Source organism: Mchenga conophoros, linkage group LG9 (assembly GCF_057382185.1).
Source record: "Mchenga conophoros isolate Kocher_MC1m ecotype Shallow Benthic linkage group LG9, M_conophoros_male_GT1.1, whole genome shotgun sequence".
Classification (NCBI taxonomy): Eukaryota; Metazoa; Chordata; class Actinopteri; order Cichliformes; family Cichlidae; genus Mchenga; species Mchenga conophoros.
Genome location: NC_140534.1, coordinates 18,505,890 through 18,520,128, shown reverse-complemented (window position 1 = coordinate 18,520,128; position 14,239 = coordinate 18,505,890). Strand labels below are relative to the sequence as shown.

General features: G+C 46.1%; 2 protein-coding genes across 2 annotated transcripts in view; one reads left to right on the top strand and one right to left on the bottom strand.

Moving 5' to 3' along the window:
- Positions 1–4: 4 nt before the first annotated feature.
- On the top strand, positions 5–7,087 carry LOC146567129 (uncharacterized). Its single transcript, XM_085285846.1, has 2 exons — positions 5–6,239; positions 6,867–7,087. The coding sequence occupies exon 1, from the start codon at positions 5–7 to the stop codon at positions 5,969–5,971; it is 5,967 nt and encodes a 1,988-aa protein (XP_085141972.1). The 3' UTR covers positions 5,972–6,239; positions 6,867–7,087.
- A 5,149-nt stretch (positions 7,088–12,236) lies between these two features.
- tmtopsb (teleost multiple tissue opsin b) overlaps positions 12,237–14,239 on the bottom strand; it is a 51,847-nt gene continuing 49,844 nt past the window's right edge. The window contains exon 4 of the mRNA XM_085286751.1: positions 12,237–14,064. Within this exon, the coding sequence (XP_085142877.1) occupies positions 13,768–14,064 (297 nt within the window). The 3' untranslated portion in view covers positions 12,237–13,767. The remainder of the gene's footprint in view (positions 14,065–14,239) is intronic.

Below are 14,239 nucleotides of genomic sequence, written 5' to 3'. Positions count from 1 at the left end.
AGAGATGGAACCAGGCCCAGAGTACGAGGCTCGTGGCGCACGCCCCAAACGACATGCTCGCCCACCTGTGCGCTACGCAGATTATGAGGTGGAGTACCCAGGCTACATTAGCCATGCATATAGAGAGGATGTAGAGCTCAGACACCAAGAGGACAAGGCCAGGATGACCTTTAGCCGCAACCTAGCCAGCCCTCAGTGGAGGCTGGATGCTATTCTCCATGAGACGGCCTCGCGCTATGGAGCTCAGAGCCAACAGCACATTCAGGAGAATCAGCTAGCCCCCCAGCTGTATCCAGAGAGATGGCATGGGGAACAAGCCTATGATCACTCTACTCCTCTACCCTTCGTGCTCCCCTATACACATCCAAATAAGGAAGTAAGTGCAGAGTTAGAGGATATCCGTCAGGAGCGCCACCTCATCCAGCAGAGCCAGCAACGTATGTCATCAGATCTGGTCGAACTCAAGGCACTGCGGGCAGAAATGAGACAGTTAGTGGAAGCTGTCCAGAGCATGCAGGGCCCATCTTCTCTCCAAACCAGTAAGTCAATGCAGTCACCGCTACCGGGTGATGCACCAGAGATTGAGGAGGATGATGACTGGCCTGCCCCACCACCGTGGCCAGATCCAATTGAGGAAGCGCCACTGCCTAGTGACCCACCAGTGTTGAACCCCCATCGCCAAGATGCATGTATGTTTCCAGCCATTAAGACAGAGGCAATGGCAATCCCACCTGCTAATATGGTCGTGGACCACCCAGGACAGAGTCTGTCATCAGATCCTCCACCAGCTCTCAGGTTTCCAGATAAAGCCTCCCATAATTCACCTCCCTGGTTCAAGCCGGTTCATCTCCCACCTCGCCCAGGCAGTTTCCCACTGGGTGGGTCCAAGCATCCGCGCGCCGCCTATGGGGACAGTAAGACTGAGCATGGCTGTAATCTAGCATCCCCTGAGCAGCAGTTCAATCTGTCCTCTCCACAGCCACTGCCGGACAGACCGAATCCGGGCAGGACTCCTATCACCTCAGAGACAGTTTACCGTGGTCCCCGCCCAACAATCCCCAACTTCTCCAGTCGAGACCCTAGTGAGTTTGCTAGGCTTAAGATGGCATTGGGGAATCTTCTACCTGAGGACACGACTGAGCTGTTCAAGTATCAAGTGTTGGTTGATCACCTGCACCTAGAGGAGGCCAGATTAATAGCCGATGCTTACCTCAACTCTGCCACACCCTTCACTGATACGATGGAGGCCCTCAATGACAAATTCGGCCAACCACATCAGATAGTGCTGAGGCGTATTGCTGCGATGATGGACTCACCTGACATCAGACGTGGAGACGTCTCGGCATTTGAGAGATTTGCCCTCCAGATACAGTCACTGGTGGGGATGTTAAGGACACTAGGCCCAGAAGGAGAAGTGGAACTACACTGTGGTTCACATGTTGCTCGTCTGCTTAGTAAACTACCCCCCGAGCAGAGAGCGGAGTTCCGCCGCTGCATGTTCCAACAAGGTGTGAGGATGCATACCTTGGCAGATCTCGCAGGGTGGCTCAAGTATGAGTCCTGGTGCCAAGACTCTGAAGGGCAGCTAGCAGTGAAAGGGACAAAGGAGAAACAGTGGCCCAGGCCTGAGGTGCGCCAGGGTAGGAGATCCATCACAGTCCTTCATGGTGCAAAGGAGGTAATGACGAACCCACAGGCTTTGAGGCCAGGTGGTGTGGCCAGTAAGAACAAGCCATACTGTCCATTCTGTAACACGGAAGAGCACTATCTTAGTCAGTGCACAATGGTATCCAAGTTGACAAAGGACCAGCTAACAGAGTGGATAAAGAGTAACAAGAGGTGCTGGCGCTGTGCACGGTCACACCAGGCAGCCCAGTGCAATCTGAGGAAGACTTGCAGCCTCTGCCAAGGGAAGCACCTGCAGGTACTGCATGATGTCAATGTTAGAACACCTAAAGGGTCACTAACAACAGCGGTGGTGAGCGGTGACTCGAAGGCAGCAACCGACGTCCTGTATCTAGACAGACCCACTGAAGGCTGCAAAGTCCTTCTAAAGATTGTCAAAGTCTGCATTCATTATGGCAAGCGAACAATCAGCACTTATGCTGTACTGGATGACGGGTCAGAGAGGACAATGCTTCTGCCGGAGGCTGCCGAGAAGTTAGGCATGCAAGGGATCGCAGAGGACGTCCCACTGCGCACGATTAGGCAGGACGTGCAGACTCTCAGAGGTGAGTCAGTGTCGTTCTCTGTTTCTTCTCCATCAAGGCCCAGGACCAGGTTCAAGATTGCTGGGGCCTTCACTGCTGCACGCATCGGACTTGCAGGCCACACTTATCCCATGGAGCAACTCAGGGAAAGGTACAAGCACCTGATTGGTCTTCCGATCCACACCTTGTTAAATGTGAAACCTTTGCTACTCATTGGCAGTGACCATCCCCATCTGGTTACCCCCGTTGAACCAGTCAGGCTGGGACCTCCAGGAGGGCCTGCTGCTATTCGTACCAGGCTAGGTTGGGCGCTACAAGGGCCAGCAAGTATAGTTGGCCAGCTTACCCAACCGCAGCAGTGCTTGCTGACTTCTGTTGCACCTCAGGTCAGTGAGTTAATGAAACATGTGGAGAAACTGTGGCAGGTCGACATCGTTCCATTCCGAAACGAGAAGCTTGTTACTCGTTCAAGGCAAGACCAAGAGGCCATATGCATTCTGGAGACCAGAACTGTCCGAACAGAGGTTGAAGGCATACGTCGCTATGCCACCCCACTGCTTCGCCGGAAGGGGATGCCTCTACTGCAGGCAACTAAAGACGCCGTCATGCCAAGTCTACGGGGTGTAGAGAGAAGGCTGGCCAAAGACCCAGAACGAGCTGAGGCCTACAAAGTGGAGATGGAGAAGCTTATCAAGGCTGGCTCCATCATTAAGTGTGGCTCTGGGACACCTGTGACAGAAGGTCAGGAGGCGTGGTACATCCCTCATCACATGGTGAGCCATAATGGCAAGAACCGATTGGTTTTCAACTGCTCATTTCAGTACAGAGGACAGAACTTGAACGACTACCTGCTGCCTGGGCCCACCTTAGGTGCGTCGCTTCTGGGAGTCCTATTGCGCTTCAGAGAGCATGCAGTTGCAGTGAGTGGGGACATTAAAGGCATGTTCCACCAGGTTCATCTCTTACCAGAAGATCGTGCCCTGCTCAGATTCGTCTGGCGAGACATCAGCGACGAGAGCCCTCCAGCAGTCTACGAGTGGCGGGTGCTCCCGTTCGGAACCACGTGTAGCCCCTGCTGTGCCACATTTGCCCTGCAGCGTCATGTCATGGATAACAGCCAGCCAGATGATGACGTGAGACTCTCGGTCGAAAGGTGTTTTTATGTGGACAACTGCCTTCAGAGTTTCCCCACCGTGGAAGAGGCAAGGAAACTTGTCGACAGGTTACGGGCCATCCTAGCCTCAGCAGGTTTCGACCTACGTCAGTGGGCCAGCAATGAACGTGATGTCATCAGTCACTTACCACAAGAGAGCTGCTCCGCTAGTGTGGAGCTATGGCTGGCCCAGAACAAGGTAGATACCCCAGAATCTACCCTGGGATTGAGCTGGCTATTCCACACAGATGTCCTAGGCTACAAGCATCGTCAAGTTCCATATGCAGTCCCCACGATGCGCAATATCTACAAGGTCTTGGCCAGCCAGTACGACCCCCTAGGGTTCATCTTACCCTACACAACCAGAGCGAAGGTAATCATCCGCCATCTTTGGGACAAGCAAAGGGGTTGGGATGACCCACACCTACCTCAGGAGCTTATGCAGCAGTGGACAGCCTGGGAGGAAGAGCTGCAATTTCTACCTGAAATTACTCTTCCCCGACCATATGTGCCTAAGGAAGTGGACCCCTTCAGCTGTCAGAGAGAGGTGCACATATTTTGTGATGCCTCTGAAGAAGCTTATGGCTCAGTAGCTTACCTCCGGACCACTGGCAGAAATGGTGAAGTGCATCTGTCATTCTTGGTGGCCCGTTCCAGGGTTGCCCCTAAGCGGTTCCACTCCATGCCCCGATTGGAGCTCTGTGCTGCACTCACTGGGGCACAGCTCTCACAAGTGCTGGAAAGGGAGCTCACCCTTAGAATCGACCAGACGGTCCTATGGTCCGATTCTACAACAGTGCTGACCTGGCTGAGGTCTGAATCCTGCCGATTTAAGGTCTTCGTGGGCACTCGTGTAGCCGAGATACAAGAGCTGACAGACAGGCACTCCTGGAGATACGTCGACTCTGGAAGGAATCCAGCCGACGATGTGACACGTGGGAAGAAGTTGAAGGAGCTCACTGTACCAAATAGATGGAGCCAAGGACCATCCTTTCTCCTGCGCAGTCCAGACTCCTGGCCAGAGGATCTCAAGGTTGACCAAGCAGGAGATGCCTCGGAGCTGCGCAAAGCTGTGTTCTGTGGGACCACAGCAACTACTCCGTCAGGTCAGCCAACTTCAGATTTGAGCCGCTACAAAACCTGGAGTGAGATGTTAGAGGTTACAGCGCGGGAGCTACATGGGGCGGCCCAACCAGATGGTCATCCCACTGTTGAGGACTATCGCAAGGCGGAGAGGCTGATCCTACAGAGGGCCCAGATGGATAGTTTCCTGGAGGAGTACAACCTGTTGAAAGTCGGTAAGCCAGTTCCCAGGAGCAGTCGTCTTCTCTCTCTGTCACCCGAAGTGGATGAGACCAGACAGCTCATTTGTGTTGGAGGACGACTTCGTCGATCTGAAGATTTGGCTCTGGAGACACTCCATCCGATTATCTTAGACCCAAGCCACCCAGTGACCAAACTCCTGATCCAAGACTTTGATCGCCGCCTCCATCATCCTGGCCCGGAGCGGGTGTTCGCAGAACTTCGGCGCTCCTACTGGATTCTGCGAGGGCGTGAAGCTGTCCGGCGCTACCAACACCTCTGTGCTGATTGTCAAAGGTGGAGAGCTAGACCTACAGTGCCAAGGATGGCAGACCTGCCAGCAGCCCGGCTACGTCTATATAAACCGGCTTTCTACTCTACGGGAATGGACTGTTTCGGGCCGTTTGAGGTCAAGGTTGGTCGGCGTATTGAGAAGAGATGGGGAATCATATTCAAGTGCCTCACCACCAGGGCAGTCCACTTGGATGTTCTTAACACCATTGATGCAGATGCATTCCTGATGGCTCTTCGGCGATTTGTCGCCCGTAGAGGAACACCTGCCGAGTTGTTTTCAGACCAGGGGACCAACTTCAGGGGAGGTGAGAGGGAGCTGCGTGAGACCTTTCTGAAGATGGCCCCGGAACTACAACAGCTTCTAGCACCCCAGAGGATCAGCTTCCGCTTTAATCCTCCAGGTGCCCCACACTTTGGGGGAGCATGGGAAAGGGAGATCCGGTCGGTTAAGTATGCCCTCTATGCCACCGTTGGTGCTCAGTCAGTTCCAGAAGAAGTGCTTCGCACTGTACTCACCGAAGTGGAAGGGATACTCAATAGTAAGCCCCTGGGGTATGTGTCTTCCGATGCCAGAGATGCAGATCCGGTGACTCCTAATGTTCTTCTGATGGGGCGGCCGGATGGATCGCTACCTCAGGTAGTATACCCAGAGAGTGAGCTCCTCAGTCGCCGTCGCTGGAAGCACTCCCAGGTTTTGGCTGACCATTTCTGGTCACGTTTCATTCGTCAGTACATTCCCAGTCTGCAGACTCGCCAGAAGTGGCAAACAACGGCAGCTGATTTGGCTGAGGACTCTGTGGTGATGATCGCTGATCCACAGCTTCCCAGGGCTCTCTGGCCGGTGGGGAGGGTGATTAAAACTCATCCTAGCCCTGATGGACGCATCAGGTCAGCTGACGTGAAGGTGAAGGAGAGAGTCTACACTCGGCCAGTTGCCAGACTGGTTGTCCTCCCTGCGCTGCCCTCTGGAGAAGATGAGGACAGCTCTGCGTCGAACTCACCACAACCCTAGAACTTTGTTGCCTTATTGATGAGCAAATGTCTTACATACATTTGGGGGCGGCTGTATAAAAGGCCCCAAAGTTCATATAATAGTTTTACTGGTGTTTATAAGTTTATATAAGTTCATGTAATGTTCCATCTTCTGTCAGTTTGGGCCAGCCCACCTTCTAGTGACATCATCCGGTTAGTAAGGTGGGCAGTTTAATGGCGGCTGAGCAGTGTTAGTCCGGAAGGGGTGCACTGATTCCTGGGGCATGTTAGGTGTGCGTAAATGACAAGTAAGTAGTGACCTGTGTCGTATTTTGCCTTTGTTGTGTCAGTACTGTAGTATGTTACCATTTAGGAGCTAATGTAGTCCATAGTTGGAGCGGTAGGCCACGCATGCAACGCGTGAGTTCACCCTCATTTCATATGCTAACTTATGTTGTTAGCTTGGCCCCGGTTTAGCTTTGTTGACGCATGTACGGTCGCTCGTATGTCCATAATGTCATTCCTGTGTTATCAGACCTTCTCTATATGTTGTATGTGACGCTTGTGATTGTTTACTTTGAAGTAGCGGAGTTTGTAGCGAACAATTAGGTACGTGGATTAATAAAATAGCGAACGTAGTATAACCGGAAGTATGGCGTCCCGCTTGCCCTTCACAATAAGAGCATTATAGCGGAATATAATGGGGGGCGCTTTTATTTTGTATAACTACCGGAAGTAGTTCACATGTACTGACGGTTGCTTAACCTCGCACTAATGCTATTTAGTTGCATAGTGTGAGCAGTTTGAAGTGTATTATATTTTTCTGATCTTTATATTTGATTATGTTAACTATGTTGTATTATGTTTATATTTGAGTATTTGACTTTTCCATTCTCTTTATTTATTGTTATTTCCCTTGTTTATTTCCTTTGTAGGAAACCACACACACACACACCCAGACACACACTTATGTACACCCGCTGTGTTACAGCCCCAGAAATCAAGCGGTGACAATAAAGTGCCTCAAACGGAACCTCAAGCTCTCTCCTTCTTCCGTGCTCTGGGCAATTTGGCCTTAAGTGGTGTTCTGGCCGACACACCGGGGTGACCGTAGTGCTCAAAGACTGAATCAGTGCCACAGCCGTGCCTGTCTTTGATCTCCACTACACCCACAGTCATGTGACAAGAGACTTAAACCTTTGTCCAGTTCTCCCACAGTTGAAACATGCAAGCTGTGACCTAAAGCATGAGATCATTCCCTCCTAAACATCACAACAAGCCACAGTACAGATATCAGGCTGCACTGTTTAGTATTCACGATAAAAACTTGCTAACAATTACATATTTCTACTGCTAGACTGCCACTTAGTAATAGATGGAACTCTTTTTTTTTCCTGTGTGGGAAGGAAGGTAGACTGATGTAAATCAACACAGCGTGCATGAAATATAATGAGCTGACAATAATAAGCAATAATAAAACGGAGGCTACCTCTGTCACCGGCACGACTGTCACTGAAACCATGTTGATGATTATCCCATCATATCCTGTGGTACTTCATCAACTGGTTACCTCAAGCGAAAAAGTGAGTCAAAGGTGGCTGACAAAATTATTTTCAGGCGAAATTGAACATGTGCTTCAAAAGCACAAAGACGTGTAACCAATCACGTAGAGATGAACTGACAGTTCATACAGAAGAAGCAAGATTTGTCTTTGTCACGTAAAGAATATGGAGATGAACGGCACTTATTTATTTGCTTACTTCCCAGACACTGTGCTTTACATTTTCTGGCAACCACCTCTTTAGCTTTCCTGTATTTGGTTCTTTAAAAAAAAAAAATAATAATTTAAAATATATATATATCTTTCAGTGCATTTTGCTCAGAAATATAAACAAAGAGCTCTTTTTTTTTAAAAAAATTATTAAGCGCTCAGTTTGACTTATTGCAATTGTCAAACATTTTCTGACTCACTAATTACTTAATTTGGCTCTTGTAATACAAAACATTATATAACCTACTGGTACTGTTATTTCAATTTGTAACATTCAGTGCCTGCAACTTCTCAGTATAATTTGATTAAAATACAAGCGCTGTGTTATGACACTCCATCACAACAGAGTAACTGTTTATGATCTAGTGTGATATAAAGGGCACTGCAGTTAGTTGGAGATGTCTGGATCTTATAATCTGCAACCATCTAATCTGTCTGATTATGTAATTGGTGTCTCTGCAAGTGATAAGGCCATGCTGCACAGTTTATGATTACATTCCAGACAGATAGATTCAACACAACCTTATATGTACATGCAGGAAGAAAACCTACTGTGAAATATTATATTCATGTTGAAAAAAGGCCAAAGCAACTTCATGTTTAAAAAAAAAATCTATTGAAAAAATTAATTCTACATGTTTTTCTGTAGTATTTATGCTGTTCCTTTTATAATATTTTAATAGAACTGGGTTGTCCTTGCAAATAAGCTTGAAATAACTTCAAGCAAGTGTGATTCTCAAATGCACACCAGAACCACTTCTTCAGGGGATTCAGTCATTTTGGTTTATAAGCCTTCATCCATTTCTAGCCTAGCACAGCATGGTGCTAATTCCAAAAGGAAGCATAGGTCTGTGCAGCAAAACATTTTTAATTGGCTAAACTATTTATGCAACATGGTGCAACATCATCACTCAAAAAACATCCTTAGATTACCTCACATGTGCAAGCGTGCATCCAGTGTAATATACTGAATAAGTTGCGATATTGAACACATAGTGTTCTATGTGTTAGTATTATAAATTGGTGACACTTGGACTTCCTGTAATACCATCTCACTGTACCTTCTATCTACCTGACACATCACTAGCATGTCAGAAAATGGGGCTCCCCTCTAACACAGCAGTAGCTGACACTCATGTACAAATAGTGACTTTGCTATACCTCTTGTACTAAACCTCTCTACTACCTCAAAGTTAGAAAATGATTTGCATTTCACTGAGATAAGTATTTGATCCCGAACCAAAACATGGCCTATAACACAGCAGTAAGATGCTTCTTGTAGTCTGTTACCAGTTGGTTACTCAGGATAGATTATGGCCCACTCCTCTTCACAGGAACTCTTTAAATCCTTTAGGTTTCTTGCCTGCTGTTTGTCAATGAAAAACTTCATCTCCCTCCATAGATTTTCTACAGGATTGAGGCCTAGAGATTGGCTACTACATGACCTTAATGTAGTAATGTCTTCTTTAACCACTCCTTTTTTGCCTTGGCAGTATACTTTGGGGCCAGACCTGGGGTGATTGATGGTTATTTTATATTTCTTCAGTTTCCATATATTAAGGTCAACAGCTGTCTTCTTACCAACTTTCTTGCTGATGGTTGTGTAGCCCATTCCACCTTTGTGTAGGCTCACAATCTTATCCCTGATGTCCCTTGACAGCTCTTTTGTCTTACCCATGGTAGTGGGCGGTGTGGAGTGGAAGAAATAGATTTTGCAGACAGGTGTTATGTGAGCTGAGATCAGTAGTACAGGGAATTGACTGATTATAATCTGTGTACCGCATTTCTCTCCCACTGTAACATCTTTTTATACCTTCTAATTTCACTCCTCAAAAATGGATCACAAACTTTTTGGACAAGCTATGCCATCACAGCAGACCATATTATTTTTTATTTTATTCAATTAAAATGCTTCAAATGATACCAGCAGTACAAATATAGTGGAAAGGTTCAGTTCAGTGACTTTAATTAGAGTAGGGGAGGGCTAGCAGATGATATATCCAAATGAATAAAAATTTCCAAAAGACTTCTAAATAGCCTTCAAGTCTGCTGGCTGTTTGATAATAAACATGATAAAGGTGTCACTTTTCATACTGGAGGAACTATTTCTTTACACTTTTTGGGGCCAACTTTAAGCGGCAGTTAAAACTGTTTTTTGGTACTTCTCCACTGATGAGGTAGTGACCTAGTGGTAACATGTATGAAACTAAAAATCCCTGATAAAAGTGTTTTCAGTGTTTTCAGTGTAATGTAACTGAAACTGTGTGGAGCCACACTTAATTCCTGCAGCATACCATCCTCCAAAAGATGAGATCAAGTAATCCACTATGAAACCTCTGCTACTGACTTGAGTGAGTGTGTTTGCAGCCGTCAGCTCATTACATATTCATGGCCGTCATTTTGTAATATTCCATTCGAATGCTCCAAATACTGTTTGCTTCTCAAAGAGGCCAAGACTGGTAATCTGTTTTTCTCTCTGTAATAATGCCTGTGTTAATAATTCATGGATTAATCACCACATGTGAATATGGAGAAAGTAAACTGACACAGTAACAGTGAGCTAAAGCTTCTCAGGAAAGAGACAAAAAAAACTTTCAATGAAGGAAAAATACTGAGACATCCCAATCTGTTTCGGATATTATTTCATTTATGTTGCATAAGCAAAGGAAAGTACATTAGGAGACAACACAAAACCACACTGCCACCAAACAGAGAGACGCAGCAGTTTTAGAAATATCAGCAACTCAAAACACTGAAATACCTTACATGTCCCATGTAACATGGTGGAAGGTCCCTTTAATGGCTTTTGTAACAGTCCCAGCTCTGGTGAAAGGAGACTTATATGCAGCAAAGTGTAAATAAAGATCTAATAAAAACCATCTCAGTACTAAATTGCATGAAATTACTCAAAAAATCCTTAATACTCTGTATCAAATCCTCTAATAGCCTACTGGTTTGGAAATTGGGTCAGGAAAAAATGCTTACCCTCCTTCTTCAACCAAATTGGAAAAAAAAATCCTGCTACAGTATCTGCAAACATAGTTGACAAAACATCAAAAGCATCATCCAGGTAAGGAAATTCCAAAAAGTTGATTCTGCTTATCTGGACGTAGCGTTTTCATCTAAGTGACTTCTTCAGTCTCAGCTGACTGCAGGTTTCCGCAACCTTATAAACAGTGCATGTGCATTATGAATGAAACTAGCACAACTGACGAACAATGGGCCGTGATATCAGTTTCCTGATCACAAATGATCAACAACCACTGATCAAAGACCATTGATTAATGACAATTGACAAAGGGCCACGAGTAACAATTTACAGAGTTCAGGAATGGCTGCAATCACAGCATTGTAAGATGGGGAAAGATGTACCCTTAGGTCCCCTCCTCGATTCAGAGATGGCCTTTCCTTTTTCACATAAATGGCCTCCTCGACTCCCTGATCAAACCAGCGTTCCTCCCTGTCCAGGATGTGTACATCCTCGTCATTGAAAGAGTGTTCATGGCCTGTAGATAGGCTAAGGAGTCTTGGTCTGACGAGTTTGCTCTTCTGTGTTTTGCATTTCACTTATCCGCAGGTTGTCTGGTTTCCCCGATGTATAAATCATGGCACTCCTCCTGGCACTTGACAGCGTACACTATATTACTCTGTTTGTGTCGGGGAACAGGATCCTTGGAGTGGACCAATTTTTGGTGCAGCAGGTTTTGGGGTTTGAAAGCCATGGAGATGCTGTGTTTATAGGAAATGCATCTCAGCTGTTCTGATACTTCTGACACAACAGATCACTAAGGGCTTTTGCTTAAGCAGCAGTTGTCCTTATTCTCTCCTGGATTGACCTGGATTTCAAAAATGTCCAACTAGGATAATCACATTTACTCAGGGCCTTCTTGATATGATGTTCTTCTGCTTCCCTGGCCGCTGTATCTGTGGGGCTGGCGTTGTAGTGTCCTGAGTATGCCCAGCATACTCCAGTGGATGATGAGAGTCATAGTAAAATGGACTGATTCTTATATAGCGTTTCTACTCTCCCAGAGTACTCAAAGCGCTGTATACAACATGCCACATTCACCCAATCACACCCATTCTCACAAGCACTGACTCTAAACCGAGTGCTTTTCTAACGACATTCACACACATTCACACTCCGATGGATGCATCGGAGGTAGTATCTTGCCCAAGGATACTTGGCATGCAGACTAGAGGAGCCAGAACCACCAACGTTCCGATCAGTAGGTGACCTGCTCCACCTCCTGAGCTACAGCCACCCCGGAACCTTAAATAATTAGTCAACCCCAAGGATCAGGTCCCCCAGCACAGAGTAATATAGTGTACGTTGTTAAGTGCCACAGGATTGCCATGATTTATACATCAGCGAACCTAAACAATCTCTGGCTAAGCAAATGGCACCACACGGTATAGCTAACTCGCCAGGCCGGCAGTGTATTCACACCTACAGACAAGTGGACACTCTTTCAGTGATGAGGATGTACACACCTGGACATTGAAGGCCATTTATGTGAAAAGGGAAAGACCATCTCTGAATCGAGGAGGGGGCCTAAGGATACATCTTTTCCCATCTTACAATGCTGTGATTGCAGACATTCCCCAACTCTCTGTGAATGGGTCAGTGGTTGCTGATCAATGGTCATGACACTTTGCATATTAATGATCAAGGAACTGACCTCACAGCCCATAATCCCTTTAGTGTGCTAGTCTCAGTTATTATGCAAATGTACTGTTTGTGAGGTTGGGGAAACCTGCAGTCAGCTGGGACTAAAGAAGTCACTTGGATGAGTGACAAAACGTTTGTCCCAATGTAAACACTACGTCCAGTTGAACAGAATGAACTTTTTGGGATTCCCCCTTTGCACAAACAAAACAAAATGAAAAAAAAAAAAAAACAGGGATAGTAATCATCACCAAACAATTCAGTGGTTCTGCAAAATGTTCCTGAATTGGTTCTGTTAGTTACCGTACATAAAAAAACCACACACATATCCATACAAGCAAAAAGCTTAGCTTTTTTAAGCACTCTGTGGTTTTTTTCATTTCTCTTTGTAATTGATTTACCGGCACATCTTCCTCTCCATTGGGACATCTGAATCATTAAAGTGCAGTCGTGCTTATTTCCATACCCATTACTGACATACTAGCAGTGGCCTAATAAACATGCTAATTCCACACACACACACACACACACACACACACACACACACACACACACACACACACACACACACACAAATATACACATCTGAATACACGCAAATAAAGGGTTTAATTTCAAACGCAATTAATTACATAAAGACACATACTTGCAAACACATTACAATGTGCTATAAACCATTTAGTAAATCTGTATATACAGCTAGTAACTGCTAAATAATGGGGGCTCAAATCAAAGTGTTGTCGATGTATCCATTCCAAATGCACTGTTGTTAAAACCAAGCATGAGTCCGTCCACAAAAACAACCATTATGTAAGCAGAGCCCCCATCTCATCGTGATTAAACAATTAGTAAAAGCGAATATCCACTTTTTCTAAAACAGCAGGCTTCTTGTTTTGTAATCTTCCTCTCCACATTGGCACTGCGTGGGTCATGTTCTGACCATACATCCCTGACCATTTCTGCAGAATTAGGTAGAATTATCCGTCTTCCAGTGTGAAAGAAATACATGGTCCTTAATGGTAAACTTTAGGAAGAGGTAAGTGAGCTTTAATGCAACATTTGTGCTCTTGTGTACAATGGATGTGATTATGTTGGGTACATCCTAATGGCAGAAGTGTGTGGTTTTAACACATAGCACTCTGTGTAGCCCTAATCTTCAAATCTGTCTTCTGATTTGTACACAGAGCCTCTATCCCTGTTTGCCGACCTCACACAGCAATGATAACCTGTTCTGGGATTAAAGCATCCCAGCTTGTATTTAAAACTCCCACTGCGGTCCCACTGCAATCGTTCTTTCCAGCTATTAAGAGGATTTGTTTCTTAATTGGAGACCTGTTCTCCCGCTCGTTTGCGCCTTCTTGTTTCTCTGAGCAGTCACCTCCTGTTGTCTCTGTTTTTATTCCCTATAGTGAGCCACCAGAATCAGTTTAGGTTTGAGGCTGACAGCAGTAGGAGTTTGGGAAACCACACAGTCTCTTTTTGTTGGAGATTGAGCCACGTGATTGGCTTCCTGCGAGGACTCATGAATGGAGTGGGGTGTGGGCAAGGCTGTGGATGGAGCGGCAGCAAACACCTGGGGTTCCTTCTCATGGCGGTTGGAGCGGAATGTCTTAGTCACCCGAGAAAAAGTCTTTAAGGTGGAGCTCTGCTCAGGGATGGAGCAGCTGAAGAATGCTGTGAAACACCTGTAAAACTACACAAAAACACACAGACACACACAGGATTAGCCGCAGAGTGGTAATGAGTTTGTTAATGGCTGAAATCTGTAGATTTGGGTGTTTGGTTAGGAGGTAAAAGAGGTGAACGTGACTGCAGGTGACTTTTGACTTGATGAATATTAAGATCTCTGATCACCTTTTCACCTCACC

Bases quoted from the DNA above. Each gene is read 5' to 3' on its own strand.
- LOC146567129 (XM_085285846.1), top strand. From the start codon at position 5: ATGGAACCAGGCCCAGAGTACGAGGCTCGTGGCGCACGCCCCAAACGA.